This window comes from Barbatula barbatula, assembly GCF_947034865.1.
Source record: "Barbatula barbatula genome assembly, chromosome: 19".
Taxonomy (NCBI): Eukaryota; Metazoa; Chordata; class Actinopteri; order Cypriniformes; family Nemacheilidae; genus Barbatula; species Barbatula barbatula.
In genome coordinates, this window is record NC_136782.1 from 17,879,713 (window position 1) to 17,900,203 (window position 20,491).

The 20,491-nt window shown below is 40.8% G+C and overlaps 1 protein-coding gene across 4 annotated transcripts in view; it reads left to right on the top strand.

The window, feature by feature from the left end:
- mecom (MDS1 and EVI1 complex locus) overlaps positions 1-20,491 on the top strand; it is a 127,196-nt gene that overhangs the window by 92,574 nt on the left and 14,131 nt on the right. For 2 of the 4 annotated variants that reach the window (XM_079480841.1, XM_079480843.1), the window contains exons 3-7: positions 11,858-11,974; positions 16,319-16,421; positions 16,497-16,725; positions 16,996-17,143; positions 17,246-17,426. In XM_079480841.1, the coding sequence (XP_079336967.1) occupies positions 11,858-11,974; positions 16,319-16,421; positions 16,497-16,725; positions 16,996-17,143; positions 17,246-17,426 (778 nt within the window). Of the gene's footprint in view, positions 1-9,771; positions 10,327-11,857; positions 11,975-16,318; positions 16,422-16,496; positions 16,726-16,995; positions 17,144-17,245; positions 17,427-20,491 lie in introns of those variants that run through there. The other 2 variants (XM_079480844.1, XM_079480842.1) reach the window with 2 other exon arrangements.

Genomic DNA, 20,491 nt, shown 5'->3' on the forward strand with positions numbered 1-20,491 from the left:
TGTGCACACACACCCACACACACGCACACATATTATATATAAACACATGCTTACATGCTCACACGAAGCCCAAAAAAAAGCTTGTCATCTGTCGGTTTTCTCATTATTTTCCTTTTCCATTTGTCTCTTCAGCATTTCCTTCTTTTCATGAACGTGCATCATCCTTTATTTTATCATTCATGGCCTTTTGGCCATTTTACTGTCAGCACTCTCTCGCATTCTCTCTTTCCCATCAATTCCACATTTTCTCTGCTCCTTCTTTTTCCTTTCCTCTCCGCTTCTCTTTCTTTTTATGTGAAGTTGCCGTAGGCGGCATGGCTGGCCGGGCGAGGGTCACCAGAGGGAATTCTGGGAGCTGAGGTTCCAGTCATCCATTACCCTGCTTGTTTCTCACTCTGGCAGGCCTGCGACAGGGTTCTATTAAGAGCTCTTACACACACGCGCGCACGCACACACTCATGCATTTGATGATCAGCGCTTAGATTACACTGTGAAATCACTGGACACACACACATCACACGGCGTCGCATGCGGCAGCCTCAGGGTCCGCATGCACATGTAATGACATACAATATTCCGCCGCAGTTTTCCTCATTACGCATGTAAGCGTGTATTCATATGTGAGCGTGTGTGTTCAGGTGCAGACTGGGTGTTCATTTATACTACTAACCCCGACCTGAGAATGTAAAACAGTGGTGAGAGAAAAAATATGAGACGCTATGGAAGCAATAATAAACTTTTCATGCTTGTTTATGTGGGAGTAAAAAATCTGCTGTTGTGCAAATCAGCAGTGAAGTCGTGTGAAAAATGTTTGTTTTTAAAATCTTTCATCAGAATAAAATAACTAATGGCTTTGAAATTACTGTAATTAAAGCCCTGTAGATGGGAGGAAAATTATATTACATGAAAATGTCAGCCAATGTTGAAAGACACTGAAAATTCACAACCAAATAGTCTTTTCCCTTGGAAGTGTGCCCCAATACAGAAGTTAAATGTGTTGTGAATCAATGTAAACTGTAGTAGCAATTAAACATTTACAGGGATTTTACGTCTTTAGCCTATAACAGATGCAAACGTAAACATTAAATCATACAGTATACAATACCAGCTACACGCTCACTCGCATACTGTACGTACTGTATCTCGAACAAACCAAATATAAATAAATTAGCAATTTTTCTCCATGAATTTCTTTTAACTTAAATCTCGTGGTAAACTTTAAAGCTCAGTACAGCTGCAGTATACATCATAAACCCGCGACCAGCAGACATGAGTACATCATAAACTGTGGACATCTCACAACTGCCCCGAATACAGCACGGCAGAGCAAAACATATTCCGCATTATAAACCTTTGACCTGCCTTTACTAACATCATAAAGATAAGCCCTAGATAAAGTTTCGGAAAGGAAGGAAGGAAGAAACTGATCCTGAAAGAGAATCTGAGATCTTAAGAAAGTGAAAAAAGAGGAAGATGGATAGAAGGAAAGAGAGTGACAGTTAAACATGAGATGACAGCTCTCCTGTCAAACAAACAGATATTTAGTGTTCGACTTCATCTATCGAGTCAGCTCTGTGTACATACTCTCATGTTTATAATAAATAACTTGAACTCTTTTAGAAACAGATGGAGGGAAAAAATACTCTGAGATAAGGGGTGATGGATCAATTGAAACACAAGAGTGGTTCGGTGGTCTTAGTATATGCCCATCTAAATTACGTTGTGACAGTTTTAGGCTTTTGGGGTGAAGGGAGGCTTAACACTGGAATATTTATGGATACCTTTGTGGTATTTTTGGAGGCATGTGCATTTGCTAGGTGCTGTATATTGTTGTTTTCTTGGATTTTGCAGTGTGGTTTTGTCATAATAAATATCGGAAGACGCATATGTCACTTTTGGAATGCTTTTCCAATTTCGCGCTGTTCTTGTTACTTACTTGTTCCACTCGTGCCGATCCAGGTTAGACAACCGTGCCAAAATTCAGAGCCGAGAACAGTTTGGAATCGTGCAAGCTTACGAGGAAACATAACTGTAACCGTATCAGACTGTGCTTAGTAAGGTTCGGCGTGATGGTGGAAAAGCACCCTTGGATAGTAATGTGTAGGAATGGCTTCATTCCTGTTTTAATAATATTAAGCCATAATTGTTCTTTTGATGTTCGGTTTCGTTCACGATTACTAAATATCTTGTTTATTTAATAATATATTCTTCCGTGTGTAGAACATTTCAACGGCAACAACATAAACAAACGCGATGTGGCCCAAACTTAACTTCCGGTAGACCTCCGCAAAGAATTTTTAACTGTTATTAGTTTAATTGATATACAATAGAATATGAAAATAAATTAATTTGAATATAAATTAAATATAAAATAAATGTTTTACTTTATAACCAAAGTGGGGCCAGGCGCGTACATCCGATTAAACCCTCTATATAGTTGAATGTGTGTGGGGGCTTCTCAGTATAAAAGCATTAAAGTTAAATTCCTTTTTCCTATCTGAAATAATGATTTATTAAAATATGAATACATTTTTTTTCCTTAAACATTTCCTTAAATGTATAAAGGTGCATTCCTTTTTGATGTGTGTGTGTGCGTTCACACTCGTGTGTGTGTGTTAATGAGACGCGAATGTGCGTTTAATCAGTAGCCATTTCCTGTGTCTGTCTGCTGGGCCCCTCTCTCATACGTCTTTTGTTTCAAACTCCATCTAATGACAACTTTAAGGAACCTACTGTCTCCGACAGGCTCAGTGTGTGCGTAAGTGTGCGTGAGATTGTGTCTGTACTGATATATTGATCACAAGCATACAGATGTTCCTCATCCACGAGCATCTGCACGAGACAAATGAAGGAGAAAGAAAAATCTATCTATGTTAGTTTATGTAAGAAGAACGTGTTTATGAGACATGTCCGGAGACGTGAAGCACAGATGAATCTTGATGTAAAACAGTTTCTTGCATTGAGGACATCATCCCCATGAAACCGGAGAGGAGCTGAAGTTCTGGCAGACCTCTTTCATTGCTTTCATCCAGAGACGTAGAGGAATAGAAGAAAGAGGGTAGGAACAGCTTTCGTATTCTGGGTAATGCAGAGAATGAGATGAAAGATGGTTGAAGGGTTATGTCGCGGGAAAAGATGGAGAGCGGAGAGACGAGTGAAATATTGGAGAGATGGAGAGACCGAGAGCGATGAAAGAAGGAAATAAAGAGGGAGAGAAGGAGAAAGAGATGATCTAGTCATATCTCAGTAGTGTTCCATCACTCCAAACTCACAATAAGTATCGATCCACCTGTACCTGTGTGTGTTCCCACCGTTGTCTTTCTTACACACACACATACACACAGACATGATTGATCACTGAATCAGTCTCTCCAACATTCAGCCATAAAAGCTATAACTGGCCCTCATAAAAGCAGATTTATCAGGCCAGGCCTGCCCAGTGCCCACACGACGCCCAAAAGCATGTGACACCTCCATGATTGGGCTGGAATTGAATAAACCTGCTCTATCGACGCTCGTGTCTGACAAGTCAATCAGCTCCCAGAACACTCACACATAAAGCACTGAGTCATGAGAACGGGTAAAAATTTGCATGATATTTATACTGGACGTTATATATAAAGAGGCTATTTAGCAAATAATTGATTGACAGACAGACTTATAAACACAAACATATGCGAGCATGTGTGTGTTTGCGCGTCGCCACTGTGCACAAAGTTGCAGCACTCCAGTATCGACGCTCAGAGCGCTTTGAGCTGGGTTAAATATAAACCATCCTTAACTCCAGTCCCCTTTGAAGCTACTGAAAACCAGTGGAGCTGTAAATAGGAGTAACTAAATCTAACTGTTACGAGTTAATTAGACTCAGTTGTCTTTTTTATCCCCTTTGAAATGTTGCATTCGGTTAGTTCTGCTTGCAATTAAAGTCAGGGTGTCCATTTCCTTTAAATGTTTCTTAGATAAACTCTCCAGCATAGCCCTCAGTAAAAGTCGCCCATGCGAAAAAGCCTATAGGAATCCAATCAGAAATAAAGATCACAGGCCTGGGGAGGAAATTGGCGAATTCTTTTTTTGTCTTGCTTACATATAAGAATCACACCCAGGTGGATCATTTAAATCAAAGAATATAGAATTACAACTACAGCCTACTATTTACATGATCTGTACATTATCTTTAAGCCTAACATTTTGAAATTCCATTTCTTAGACTTAATCGTTTAAACAGATTTCTCGTCCCGCTTGACTTTCCTCGCAATTAAAAAGGTGCGAACACATTATGGTGGCAGGCAAAAATGAAAATACTTTAAAGTGGGTGCGATGTACGAGCTGCCGCGCGCCTGCTACCCATCAAGCCTCGCGCGTTTCGCACATCAGTAACACGTGTGTGCCTGGCGACTCCAAAACACCTGCGCTCGCATCGGGTTTCCAAACGGACAGGGAGGGGGGAGTCCGCCCTTAAACGCGTTTTCCACCTCTAATGACATCAGTTTAAAGGGTGGCATTGAAAATATCGCGCTGAACGCTAAGTGCCTCTTACACGTGTGATTATTAAAACAAAGACTTGACCGTTTTAATGGGCAGCATCGCTCCGTGGGAATTTCATTTCCCGCTCGGTTTAAGACACCAGGCGGCGGGGAGCGAGACGGGACTGGGGCTTAGTCTGTAGATGTAATGGCCTTCCTCGTGATATCTAATTTCCCGTTACGATAAAGGTGTGTGAATGAGAGAACGTGCCATTCCTCGGTAAGCACACCGGTCACCAGATAGGCCTGTCTCTCAAATATTAAATATTAGCCTTTAAATTAGACACGGCGGATGGGCTTGCTGTTACCTCTCAAGTGCGTCACACATCAAAAGCCCTTGGACAGCTCAATAAATGTAATAAATGTTCAACACCCCCGCCTCGGATCCTAGGTGGTATGTTCCGCCAGCGTTAAAACTCTTTTAAAGATGATATCTAGGAGCTTTAAAGAAGCAATTTGCTCTCCTTACGGAGTCCAGCAACATGCTCTAACGACACCCCCCGACGGCCAAAGCTGACGATGTGTGAGTGGTGAGTGTGTGTTACAGTGATACAAAAAGTAGGCAGAGTGTATCTTGTTGAAGTTTCCAGTGTGCCCCGTTGCGTTTTACGCGCGTTTTCTCTCCCCGCATCTCGCGCTTCACCTAATTTATGTTTTAAAAACATTACCTTTGACACCACCGCTGACTTTATCGCGCCCGATGGCCGGCATACAGTGTGGGCTGTGTGTATAGACTCCACAAAAGGGAAGTATCTATGATTACCCCAGCCCTGTATCGTCCTCCTGGCTGTCATAAACCCCCCTTCCTCCCCGCTGCCAAAGTGGCACATTCCAGCGGTCGCTCGGTGGCGCGCGGTGCCTGAGGCCGAGCATCGGGAGAGACTTCTCACCCCAAAACACCGGTGCGAATACAACTCCAGCACTTCCCACTTATGTTTTTTAAAAACGCGTCCCCCCGCGGCCTCTGAAAGTCTCGCAGTTTGAATAGCGCATTGTACTGCAGACTACTGGTTCTGTTTTAGTCGGGCTCTGTTATTACGCCCGAGTCACGTCTTGTCATTCCCGCTGTCAAAGCAATTAACTTCACGTTGGCCAGGGAACACAATCTATCTGTTTCACACCCTACGGATTGTTCTTCCACACACAAACACGAGCGCGTTTCACAGTATTTCCTAAAGCAAAACGCAAACTACGGTATATGCTTGTGAGAAATGCAATGATTATTTAGGTTGTTAATGAATAATTTACTGATTAAATTGGTGAAATGGGATGCTACGTATAGTGTCATGGCAATTTTCATTAACACTTTATTTTACGCCACGTGTGCTTGTTGTTTGTTCCACGGAGTTGTGCTTCTAAGGAGTAAATTATTCAGCTCGTAGTTGGAAGTTTTTGGGAACCTAGCCAGTTTTGATTTCACTTGGCTGTTTCCAGACGTTGTGTGTGCGTGTGTTGGGATGAAACATGGGCCCCTCGTCGCGCAGGTAGGCCCCGGGGCCCGCGGGGGACACAACGGGTGAGACTGCCCAGGCGGGGCCAAGATGATGGGGTACTAATTCACTAAAACGCAGAGGACTGCCTCCTGAAATAGACTGCAGAAACTCTCTCTCTCTCTCTCTCTCCCTCTCTCTCTCTCTCTCTCTCTCTCTCCCTCTCTCTCTCTCTCTCTCTCTCTCTCTCTCTCTCTCTCTCTCTCTCTCTCTGACCCTGGCGAATGAAAATAATCTTAAATAATTAGGAGCAAGCCGGTATGGTCCTCGGGTGAGAGGGTAAACACAGCGCAGGCGCGCCATACTAAGCCCGGGCACCTCGGTATGAGGGGGCGGGGGCGCACTGACCCCGTCCACATAAAGATGTGATTTATGGCGCGCAGGGCGCAGCAGCGGGGATGCGGTACCTCTCTCGGAGAACCAAATTACCGAGGTGGAGATTAACACACGCGCTACGGGCCTACTTCCAGATCCGAGGAAATTTTTATTTACATTTTTCCACTTTCATTTCCTCTTTTCTCTTTTAATGGTAATTGGTTGGTGTTAAGAAAGAGAGCTCTCGAAAACGTTGGGCTTTTTTATTTGGGGTTACAGATGGAGAATAGTGGCGGTTTTGTATTACGCAAAACTGGCGCATGTACACACAATATATTTTTAATGGAAAAAATCTGCCCTAAAAATTCCCACATCATAGTTTCATGTTATCCTTATATTATTCATTTGTTTATTTGTATTTTTTTAACGCTCATTTTGTAGAAATTTGTGACAAAAAGTGATTTTTTTTTATTTATAATATTTTAATTTGCGATAATACATTTACGCATATGTTATTAAAACCAAGATCTTTTAATGATGACATTGTTGTTCTTGTTATATTACCATTTGAAATTTAAAGAGCTTCATCTTGCCACATTTAAAAACATTATACAGCTTTTTCATTATACTACTTCAAGCTATTAGAGACAAACAAAAGATGACTAAGTGGTTAGGAGCCTCAGCCTCGGGCTCTAAATTGGTCTGTTGGAGCAGCTTTAAATGAGTTTTGGTTGAGCCCATTGATTGAGTGGTCCCGCACTTTAAATTAATAGCTGGTTGTGGAGAAGTCTGCCCAGCGTCTGCAGGGAGGCGCGGTGCAGGCTTAATGCAGCTTTTCGCTCCTGTCAATGGGAGGTCTATCTCGATGAATGGTTGAACTATTTCATGTGGATTTGGCTGCGATATTTTCCTTTTCTTCCCCCCTCTTTCCCGTTAGGATGTGCTGGAATGCATCTCGTACACAGTGTTTCCATTAGAGCGCGGCTCCAGGACCGAGGGTAGACCGCGGGGAGCAGCTCCTTGTCGGCGTCAGTTTCTCGCCCATTTGGGATTCCCCTCCACAAAACTTTTACCTAACGGCTTAATGCGCGCAGTCTAGCGCTAGTCCACTGCAAATAAACAAATCCAACTGCGCGGAGCGCAGACAACAGCGAGCTCCAGCACTGTCTGCCAAAGTATTCATTCTTGGAGCAAAAAAAAGCATTGACTTCATTTAACTACAGTATGTAGTGTGTTTCTGCTTTAAGTTAGCCATGCAAATTGCAACTTAGCCTAGTCAAAGTAAAAATAAAACATACAAAATATTGCATTTTTAACTATAAAAAATATTTTGTATTTTTTTCTTTTCGATGAGTTCACGAACGAATATTAAAGGACAAGCATTTTAAAGACTGCTTTAAATGGTCACCATACTTTTTAATATTGTGTTTATTGTAATCTTCAAATAGCACTCATCTGTAGCGTGTATGGCTCGTTTAAATAAACATAAACTATTCCATCTAAATTATAGTGATTTTATTAAATAAAAGCATTATAGGGTCGGATTAAATTCGGTTTTATTGAATTCAATCATGGTTAAGCGTCGAGTCGTATTGTAGGGTCGTTCGGGCGATTTTCTATTTGAAGGCAATACAACTGAATCTTTCATGTTCCATCGAGCAATTTGACGCCTTAATGTGTACGGCGTTGTGTGCAGCAATTTCGCAGCCGAGAAAAGAAATGACTCGCCGTCTCAGTAGCTCCACAGCTCCGCGCTTGACTGATGCGCTTCCCTCTAGAGAGAGAGCGAGAGGCGAGCGGCTCTGTCTAAATAATACAGTCTCTCGACTCGAGTAAATATCCACGAATCTATCGAATTAAACATTTGTGCCCATTCAAATACTGCCTGCAGGTTTCTCCGCGTCTGGCATTAAACAAACGTGACGCAAATGCAAAGACGCAACTTCATTCCTGAAGAGAGTGGAAAGTGAAAACTTTGTAAACTCGGCTCGTATACGCCATCTACCGAAAGAGGCACGAACTAACGCCTCGGCGGTTACCCTTGCCATGTGCACGGGCTTCGTTCGCTCTCTTACCCCGTGTTACCCCAGGCTTGGTACAGATACCACCGGCCCCTTTGTTTATCTGTTATCGCTTCCTCCTTTTCAGAGAAATTCAGCTGAGGAGCCCTCTATCACCACCCTCCATCAGACCCCGGCGAGGCCAGGCAATCACTTTCCCAGATTACTTGTATTTAATACACAATGCATCATAAACCAAATCCCTCATCCTGACAGGGAGAAAATAGAACAGCTCATAGCCTGAGCTTTCCCAATTTATGGCTAAATTAAAAAGGCTTCCAACAATGGACAAGTCGAGGAATGGCAGGAAATCGATGCGCGGCGGACCGGGGTCTCTTTGCGGTTCTCAAGGAGCGCGGGTGTATGGGAATCTTTGGCGAGGGCCGCCGTATTTACACATGATTTTTCCTGTCCTTCCTCCGCTTCTGCCCTGCGATTTCATTAAACAATGGACATTATCTGGACCTTGAGTTCAATGTCAAAGATAGGCCAGGGAGGCATATTCATCTTCATCAGACATATTAAAGTCCCGTCACTGGACTGCGCTTCTTTACGTGCGCCGGAGAGGCTCGTTTAGAATTAATAACCCATTAAACACCTAAATAATCTATACATTTTCAACAAAGTATCTCGACACTTTTATGGACACTGTACTTAAAATATGTAATGAATTTAATTGCGGTTTTAAGTGATTGGCCCGCACATAAATCTTTCCTCTTTTTCTCGCCATTTAAAGAAACTTTTGCAACTTTTGTTTGTGTTTTCTGTTACTTAAAATTACGAGACATGAGCGTAAATTTGAAGAGGTATTTGTTTATGTTTCGTCTGTCTTATGCCCTGCACTCATGTGTTCGTGAGTTAGGAGCAGGTGTTTTTTAAAATGAAAAACATCAATCCAACTTATATTTAAAACCATTAAAGCAGCCCCATATTTGTGATTATTAAAGATAAAAACAAAAAGTTAAAATATCCAAAAAGTAATAGTTTTAACTGTTTTGAGGGAAATACTCTCTCGGGGTCGCACTTTGGTAACCTCAACGCACTTTCACTTGCTCTTGGCTTTCAAGAGCCTCCCTCATTTCTCTCGTGTTCTTCCTCCGCGACCAAAGAAAGCAGCCAGGGAAGAAAAAGACCCACTGATTCCGTGATAGCTCGATTGCTTCATCAAAGCAGAAAAAATCGGCCACTGTGCGTGGCTCTAGTCTATCCACGAACAGCCCCGTCCCGACCTCGCTCTGACCTCGTGTCTCCCACGGAGCGCTTCTGTCACTTTAAAATTTACCGTGGGGGAGCCTCGCGCAACTTCCGACCGGTGGACACGCGAGACAGGTCCCCCCTCCTCCTTACCCTCCTCATCAGCGCATCTCCCTCGCGTGGGACGGCACGGGACAAGAGAGGATTCACTTTAACTGGACAGACAGCGCCTCTCTCACAAACAGAGACACCGCTTCACGCTCAGATCATTCACACGGGACGGGTGCATAGAAGAACGGTCTCACCATCTTTTTTTTTCTTCATTCGCACTGTCTTTTCCCAACAATCCAACGGCGGGAACAGGACACTGAATAAGACGAAAAGTTTCGTAAGACGTTCGGTTAAACCGACAGACACCTGGGGACTTTAACCGCACGATTCGTTGAAGAATAAACCGAAGTGCACGAAGTTTGCGTCCGCGGGGAAATTTGGCGTGTCGTCCACTTGATAAGAGCAAAGAGGAGGCGAAATCCCAAAGCGTTTGTCACACTGTTTTCTTTTTTTCTAACAAGAGACACGACACGGGATACAAGACGCAAAACACAACAACACGAGCGGTCGCGTACGTGAGCTCGTTCGTGGCTTTTGTGAGTTTTTCGAGGCGCGCAGTGCCGGAGTTTTGTGCGTTTTGGTGCCGTTGTATCCATTCGTTCTTCTCAGTGAGATTTTCTCGGAGTTCTTGAGGTAGGTGCATTATGTCCGTATATCAGCCTTTCTTTCTGACACGCCGCGAATTAATGGTCAAATAAAAGTCCATTCATTCTTCACCTTTGAACTTGTTTAATTGTATCGAAACTAGTGGCTTTGGTTCTTAGCTCTGAAGCGTAACCCGTTATTGAAATGCACATCGCAATATCTCTGGTCATTGTATTATTTTCTTTACAGCCTTAGAAGCATTTGTTCGCCGAATTTATGTTTTATGGGGCCAGCTTTTATTTCTTTTTATAACAGCGTTTTAGGAGTGTTATTTTTATGAATGATGTCTTGCGTTTTTATACGCATTTAAACAAAATATTTGGTTTGTTTTGCGAGTGGGAACAGATTTTTGTACAATGAAATTAGCAGATGGATTTTTATTACGAGACAATGGACAGTTAAATCGAAAAAATACAGCTCCTAGTTTAATGTGTTAAATTAGACAATAAAACAATTTTAATAATTCGTTTATTTATTTTTAGTTTGAAATCAAACTTATTTCCAGACATGCTAACGTTTAATCCTTGTGTTTTCTGACTTGACTTGATTTAATTTATTTATTATGATTTATAATCGGGGTATTTTCGAAGTGTTCAGGTTGTGTGTTTGTGTCTGAAGTGCGCTGAGACATGGGAAAGGAAAAGTGTTGTCAGTGTGTTCGGTGGGGGGGGGGGGTTGCGTGCACTTGATTTACTTAACCTTAGATTAGCCTACAAAAACTCTCAGGCTAAATAGCCTGACAAGAAAATTAGATTGAAATTGTAGCAAAAATGCAATTATTTATCTCTGTTAACGACATGTTTATATTTGTGTCAGAATGTGTTGTCTTGCAGAACTTTCAAAGATTGATCCGTTACTTTGTTTCAAGAATTTTGTCAACAAAAATCTAATAGAGCTTGGACAGGGAAATAAAAAAATCGTTGTGAAATAGACAGGTTGTAAAACAAATAAATTTTTTATGTAAGTCTGCGATTAAGAATCTTTTGAAATGCATTTTTCCCTTGTATTTTCTGTGATCAAATGAAAAAAAATAAAAGTGTGACATACAGTGTTTTGCAGAGCAACTGTTTAACAATGGCTTGAATTAGTGTTTTTTAAAAGTGAAACGTTGCTGTTATTTTCTTTGCTTGATAAAACAGTGTTCCCTCATATTTCTTTACTAAAATCAGGAAAAATCACACAGATTTTTTCATCGCTGTGGTGTTCAAGTGTAATCCTGGTATGAACTGAACTGTAAACGTATCCACAGGACCATGCTTTTGAGAATCACTTTTGTTTTATTTGGGAATAAAAGTTGATAAAGATGAAGTGTACAAGAAAGATGTTGTCATTGTGTGTCAAGTATGTGTGTGTGTGTTAAAGTGAGCATGTGCAAGTATGCATCACCTTTTTCTAAATCTTGGTGGGTGGCATGAGATTTTACTTACTGCACAGTAATCTGTTAAAGTTCAAGATCAAAGACTGATCTCTCTCTCTCTCTCTCTCTCTCTCTCTCTCTCTCTCTCTCTCTCTCTTTCAGGGTGAGCAGACAAGTTTGGATGGGCGCGTGTATGATAGCAGGAGCTGGCTAAGGCACATCCAGGTCTCTTCATCAACCCACCAACACAACCTCACAACCTGCCAGATACATGAGCAGGTACGTGAAGAACACAAACACACACACAGAGCACCTGCATGACTGATATACTGGAGCGTTTAAAGGTGTTTGTGCTATCTTTAATAGCAGATTCCTTCTATTTTGTCAATCTATGTGTGTGTCCGAGTGTGTCGCTGTTTTCGTGTTTTGGTCTTTTGTATCCTGGCTGCAGCGTGAAGGACCACAGGCCAGGATCACACCCACACCCACACACACTCTCTCGTTCAAGCGTGATGATAATCACACATTTTGTATCTTTGCACTCGGATATGAGGGACGACAAATTCCTGAATTCTTATGGAGTGAAAGACAGTTATGAAGGAAGTCTTTTAAAGAGTAGAGTGGAGTAGAGAGAGAGAGAGAGAGAGAGAGAGAGAGAGAGAGTGGGAATGACTCACAATCATAAATTCACAGCTTCTCCTCACACCACAAACTTTGAGTGTTGAGCATCCAGTATATTTTCTTCTCTTAAAGTTGAATCAGTTCTGTGAGGTTAGTTTGTCCTTTTTGCTTATTTTTAAAAGAGTTTAAAAGTGTTACAGTGTATTAATGTTACGGTTTAAAAGCCTTTATGTTTATATTTGAGAGGTAGGAATGGAGGAGGCATGAAGGGCCTGGATTGAATAAGAACTGAGAATATTGGGGTGGATTAAGATAAACTGCATTTCATTATATTTCAGTGGGTTTTTCCGAGTTGGGTTTGTCTGGATTTAATTAAATAGCTTGAAACTCTGTTAAATTTAGGTTAAATTAAATGCAGGTTAAATTGAGTTGAGTTGTCCTGGATTAAATTGAGTTAAATTAAATGATATAGAGTTGAGCTGGATGAAATTAAGGAGCTAAAGTGAGTGGTGGAGTTGAAGTAAAGTAAAACGGGACTAGACTGAAGTTTAACTGAGCTGTGTTGTGCTGGATTAAAATGACTGGATGAATGGATGGATTTTAATAGGTTAAATAAACTATGATTAAATGTTTTTATTTATATTGAGACTATTAGAGACAGTTAATCACTGCTATATATTCAATTGATATATGTATAAAAAGTGTTTAGCTGGGCTGTCAAGGTTTATAAACAAAAGCATTTACACTGTTGGAAAAACATGAATATTTATTTTTATAACAGTGAATTCTTCTGGACTTCCAATTTGCAAAATATTCAGCGACCTTAAACTTTATCCAATTAACTCAAATATATAATGTAACAAAGAACTCTTGAAGCCTTTTCAAGTGTAAAGACACGTGCTTATAATGCATAAAACATTTTTATCAGGCCAATTGTTTAAATTATATACTTTGTCCAATTGAAGAAAACATGCTCTCTTTGGAATCCTGTGGAATTCTGTCTTGATAACCAGAAATCTATGAATTATTACAAAGCAGGATAATAAAAAAAAGATTACACTTTCCTAAATCTTAACATACACAGAAAGAGAGACAGTGGGGGGAGATGGAGAAAGAGAACCTGCTCAGAGGCAGTGTTATGATATGGGCCATAATTGTTAAACTATGACACCTTGTCATAACAAAGAGTTCGGCTTAGACTTTATGGCTTCCGGCAACCCATGTGTTTTATAATCGCTCTGTACCTCCTTATAGCAACAAAACAGAGTGAGAGAGAGATACAAAAGATTGACCCTTATCAACTTTTAGAGAGAAAAGAGAATTTGGGTTCTGTGAAGGTGAAGGAATGTACTTTTCTTTTTCTCCTTTCCAGCTAACCAACCACCCACCTTCACAAATCCAGTGAGTTTTGCTATAGTTTTCAATGTATATTTAATTCATAAAAAAGGAAACTGGTTTTGATTTTTAATTTAAAGATTTATTTTGCACATATCGCAAAGTTATTAATATTTTTTTAAAGAAATAGTTTAAAGAAGCAGGACACCCTGACCGCTTTAATTCATCTTGAGATTATCACAGTTTATCACTCATCACCTTTACAGAGGAATTTCAGATCATGTGTGTAAAAGGGGAAAGGGGGATTTTTAGAGGAGAGGCGTTGGTCGTTGTGAGAGTGTTTTTCATTCCTGTAGCACTGAACGAAGAATCTAATGGACCTGTTTATCAGGGCATCAGTCGACTAACATCCGTTTCTCATAGACACTTACACAATAGGGGCGAGCTTTGTATGTGTGTGTGGTGCTTGTATATGAAGTGACCTCTACGCTTGAAACACAGCTGAGAGGAAAATCTTACTCTGTTTGCTTCAGTAGTCGCTGAAGTCAACAGTTATCTAGTACACTTCTCAGTGCCCTTAACGTCACATGCAAGTGCCTGTGGCCAGACCATGTGCGTGTACTTACCTGAAAGTTTTGAGTTGATAAGCCCTGATAATAAACGTTTTGTCCTTTCTGACTTGGGTCAAGAATTTACAAGAATCATATTTGTTGTTCTGAGGTCTTGCTTTGGAGAGGGCTGGTTTATTGACTCCCTGTGTGTGTTTAAGGTAAAGTGTAATGACTCCTCACTGTCTGTTATTATAAGCCACTGAAAGTTTACAACCTTCACTTAATCATTTGACCTAGAAGGGCCAGACATCGCAACCAACACACACACACACACACACACTCATTTAGACATCTCATCTACATAAGAACATACGGTGGACTTGTTAAAAAATGGTAAGAGTTGCTACAAACTAAGTCGAATCTTAACTCCCCAAGAAGCTTTGCATTAAAAAAATTATTCATGAAATGTTTTATATTTTAAGTTTCTCTCTTCTGTAAGATTTAGATCCCATTTTTGTCTCCAAGGTATAGCTAAATAAGATTAGGCATACACATGTATTCTCGTGATCATTTGTTTGTTGTGGTGGTTACCCGTTCCAAAAATCCTGCTGATAATAAGCATTTATCCTCACGATCCAAAGGATCCTTTTGTGCGTTTGTGTATCTTTGTATCTGTGCAAGCGAACACAGTTCAACACACACTGCATCTGAAAAGACATGCAAGTTGGCACGATTCCCTGGCACTGAAGAACAGGCCTCGGCCCAGGTTATGTTGCCAGGAGTGATGCCCACTAAACTCCCCTGATCTCTGGACTTGGCTGGCTTGCCGCGCCCCGGGCCAGCGAGTGCTATGAGTGTGTTTCTGTATCATTCCTCCTATGGCCTCTCACAACAGCTCTGCTTTTGTCTCATACTCACAATTTGCAATCGGAATCAAAAGGCTAGGAATTGAAAGGAATAGGAATCAGATTATTGAGATTAAAATGTTAATCTCTTTAATCAATTCCTGTGTATATATTTTCAGAAAAGTACACAAGTTGCCTGATCTCCTGGTATATCAATAAAAGCCCTTGTGAAAATTAACCATATTTTTAGTATAATAAGCATAGTTAACTATAGTATTTGCGATCAGATATGGTAATACAAATTGTACTAAATCAGAAAAAAATGTATATGTTTACATTATATACTGTATATACACGCTCCGGTGCTCATAAATATATATATATATTTGCAAACAAGTCAAGTAGCAGGCTAAACCGATAAGCAGAATTGGAATTGGAATCAATAAAGATCATGCGATTCCCAAGCCTACGCACAATATTATTGTTGCTCCCTTTTTTTGTGTGTGTGAGATAGAAACACACACCTGGACGCATGGTTTATAAATGAGCATTTTCCACTTCAAAAAAGATTTTTGTTTTGATATATTAGTGATCTTTAAAAAAAGGTTGAATAACCAAACATGTTTGCACACACACAGAAAAAGAGGGTTGGTTAGAAGATATCATCGATCTGCAGGAAGGCACCAGAATGGGTAGACGGGCCGTGAAAGTTTGTGTGAGACTGTTCTCATGTCGTCTTGCGGGTTCTCCTAGTTCCCTGTATTCTCCTGTTAAACAATGGAGCGCAACTTTGTGTCCCTCAGTGTCCCCTACGACCTGCTGGGTCTTTCTCACACACACTGACCGTGGCCTTTCCCAGAGGTCTCCACCTCACCAGGCCTTTATCATTTTATCAGTTTTTTGTTCATGCGTGTGTTTGTCTGATTGTGTGACATCTCTAATAAGAATGCTGAAATGTCACCGTCAGACGGATAGGAAGTGTGCTGTCTAATGCCTTCAAGGCTTGCCAAAAATAACACCATCCGTGAGTGTTTCTCCATCTATCTATTGTGTTCACACAGGAAGTGTACGAGTCTTAAACAGATAGGTCTTAGTGCGGGTTCTTTTAAAACGTCCGTTTTAAACGCACACAGGCTCCGATTCCCAGCATTGTTTGTCCATCCGAATCTGTTGTCTTTTTGTTCCGTGACATTTTGTGCATTGAGGCTAAGCAAAGTTATGCTTAAAGTTTTGTTTCTAATATCAATATTTTGTTTCATATTTTGTTCTAGATCTTTTACCGTGTGGTTTGTGAGGTTCTGCCTGGTGAGGAACTCCTTCTGTTCATGAAGGCTGAGGACGTTTCATGTGAGGCCATGGCTCCAGACATACACGGTTAGTTTACGAACACACACAGTCACAGACTCGTTCACACATATTCAAATTCTAACGTGCTTTCAATTCTCACAGAGGAACGTCAGTATCGTTGTGAGGACTGTGATCTGAACTTTGAATCTGGTTCGGAGCTGTTGGACCATCAGAAGCACGCGTGTGGAACCCCGCCTGCCTCCGGCTTCAAGCTGTCCCAGCAGGGTCTGCCCGGGGCATCAGATCACGACCTGCATCTACACCCTCTGAACATGCCCCATTCCCCACAGGAGTGTAAGGAGTGTGAACAGATCTTTCCAGACGCCCAGAGGTTAGACACACATTTATTTCTTCTTGAACACTGCTGTTGTTTTTACATAAAGATGATTAGTATAACTACAGATGATGCTTAACCTACATTATTTACACCTTTTTTAATTATTAATATTATAAACATCCTTAAAAAGGGCTTTATCCAAATTACAGGGACAGTTATGTGTCCAAAATATAACAAAGCCAGACACCCAGAGGAACTGTATGACGATTGTGTAACACGATTTATGTAACAATTTTAACCGTTCTGTATTTTAAACTCTTTCAGTCTCGACTCTCACTCGCTGTCTCACTCCGACGAAAGGGAATACAAGTGCGATCAGTGCCCAAAGGCTTTCAACTGGAAGTCCAACCTGATTCGCCACCAGATGTCTCACGACAGCGGCAAACACTACGAATGTGAAAACTGCTCAAAGGTAGAGTCCAGACATCATCTCCTGAGTGGACCCTCATCACCATAGGGTGTCTGCGAACTGTGAATGTGAACTCTCTCCCTCTCTCTCTCTGTCTATACCCAGCAGGTGTTCACAGACCCCAGCAACTTACAGAGACACATCCGCTCTCAGCATGTGGGGGCGCGGGCTCACGCCTGCCCTGAGTGTGGCAAGACCTTCGCCACCTCCTCGGGCCTTAAACAGCATAAACACATCCACTCCTCCGTCAAGCCCTTCATATGTAAGTCACTCAGACCCTTCATATGTAAGTCTGCATGCTTTCTACTCTGAACACCTCACCACAGATCTGAAGAGCTCCACTGCTTCGTTTAGCCCATTAGGGTCCTAGAAAACAGGCAAATTGGACAAAAACATTTGCAAAATGCATAAAAACTAATGGTTTTAGAATCATAATGCAAGGAAACGTATCATGCGTGTTGTTATTGAAAGTGTGGTGGAGCTCTCCAGGCTCATGCTGATGTCAAATTCATCTCTCATCTGTATCTTGCATATTTAAAGTCAACATGAAACAGCTTTCGTAACTCATTTTCTCACGTAATGACCAGGACTGTGTTGCACGAAACCTTTTTAACGCGACGTCATTCTTAAGTTATACCTTAAGAGTGTTAGCGATATAATCTTAAGAACGACGTAGCGATACGAAGGTTTCGGGAAAGCGCAACCCAGACCATTCAACAAATATTGGGACTTGGATTGGATTGTATCAGGAATGGATTGGATTGTTGTCATTTTATATCCAGCACTGTTCCCAAACCCAAGGTCTTTTCAAGAGGCATCAATGTATACCTTTTCTTTTGTTACATTACTTTTAGATTAACATGCATCAATGCATGCAACATGCACATAAATATAAAGAAAGTGCTGTAAATATATTTTGATTTCATGTTTTCTTTAATGCAAGATAGCATGAATTTGATAACCAATGGAGTCGTTCCAATGTTATTTAGTATTTTGGTTTGCAAAGTAACTTTTATAGAGAACAAATCTTACCATGTGGAGTAATTCACCTATTTTTGAACTTCTCGAATATTTCAGAATTATTTTTCAATTATAGACTGTTTAAATAACCTTGTTTGTGTTCATTAACTATAACTACTGGTAAAGTTACAGAAGTATGATTGTTTTCCTACAGGCTGTGGTATTTGTTGTGTGTACAGAATGTGTACAGTATATGTGTGTGTGTGTGTGTGTGTGTGTGTGTGTGTGTGTGTGTGTGTGTGTGTACAGGTATACAAGGATAGTAAAACCACCTAGAAGATTAGGTCCCAACAAGGGAAATTAATGATTTAAAACCAAATTTAAAAATGATGCTTATTTAAAAATGATAAAATGCAAAAGGTTTTAAACTAAATAATAAAAACAACAGAAGTCTATGGCAAGTTCCCACAAAGATACCAAAACAAATGTGTGCATTTATTCACTAACCTTGACCCTCACTGATATTTATAGACATAAGTAAATTTACATTTACATTTACATTTACATTTATTCATTTGGCAGACGCTTTTATCCAAAGCGACTTACAAGTAGTTTTTATACAGTGTCACATTACTGCAGAGCAATCAGGGGTAAGGTGTCTTGCTCAAGGGCCCTTCAGTCATGACCTGCTGGCACTGAGATTAGAACCGGCAACCTTCTGATCACAAGCCCAACGCTCTAACCATTAGACTTTATTGTATTTGCATATTCATACCCAGATGTTTTATATAAATCTTTCATCATACAAACGGAAATTATTCCTGTTAAATTATTAAATGTACTATTAACACTGTGATCACAGGAATTGCATTTTTAACCGTTTTGAGCATGTTGTGCATGTTCACTTTAAATTTCGGTTACACTAAATGTCATTACACCAGCTCCACGCTCTTGATTTCAAATGCATGACCTCTGACCTAATAGGCGAATGACCTCAGATCTTAATCTCATCCCGCATAAGGACCTCATACCGATTTTAATGTCTTAAAACCATAGCGTGACCTCTGAACTTTGGCCGGTTGAACTTCATGCATTGACCCTGATAGCTCTGATCTCACACAGCTTGTTTAGACACTGCCCCCCCAAACCCTGTATCAGACAGTAACTAGCCTGCTAAGTCTGGCCATTCCAGGCAAATCACTACCACATGCAGCCCTGCCTGTACAGAGACCAGCACACCGCCATTTACAGCAATCAGCATTTAAACAAGCACTGCTAACAACACTTAATGACCTCGTAACAAAACACACATATGCACCCAGACACACTGATTCACGCTTGGGATTGCGCATTTATAGCGTTTGCAATTCTTTGTTGAAGCCGTCGCCTGAAAATGTTCTGTCTAGAGCAGAGAGACACGCACACACACAGCGCTGTAACGCTAATTCATTTTACCACTGGATGTTAACCACTGTGGAATGTGTTTATAATATTTTGTTACCGTCTATGAAGAGCTGACAAAACACAAGTGCTCATAGATCTCCCTTTACACTCCCCAGATTTCACACCTGTTCATCCGTGTTTGTGTGCAGTTGTTCACAATAACATAAGCGATTTGTGTATGTATGTGTCTGTGTGTCTTCCTAGATATCTATGCAGTAAGTTTGAATCTGCATGTGCTTCATTTCAAAAAAGAAAAACGGACTTTGATAAGACACACTTAAGTCGTCCACTCTCGCTGCACTAATATTTACACCCCATCTTTTGATCAGACCCGACTGACTCCATAAACAAACCCCGCGGTAGAACATCCTCTCATAGTGCACCTCATACCTCATGCAAACCGACAGGGATTAGCCAAGCACCCTGCCACACTCCCTAACAATTCCTTCAACTTGCTTAAATTCAGAAAACATCCCATTTATAAATGTGATACGTGTGATTAGGATGAGAAATACAGGCTTTGTTTCACACTATTAGGTTTGTTATGTACTTGTAAAGGGGGTTTTGTCAGGTTTAGAGTACTTAAAATTTAGATCCACTGATATTGAGGTCAGTAGTCATGAGTTGTGTTGATATTGTTTGTTGGTTTGTAATGGTGTGAGATGTGTATGCGACGTGTGTGTGTCCGTGTATGATAGACAGAGACGTATCTTGGTCCATGGGAACGGACCTGCAGGAGAGGATTCATGCAACTCTGTTTCCTTCTCACGCTTAAAATAGAACCATTGTGAAGTCGTCTTTGTCTGTTGTGTGTGTGTGTGTGTGTGTGTGTGTGCACCTGTGTATGACATTGCATTCCTTTATCTGTCATCCTTGCTTACCCTGCATATCTGTTTGTTTTGTAAATGGATATGTGTATGTGACATGTAAAATCTACAGTTTTTTTAC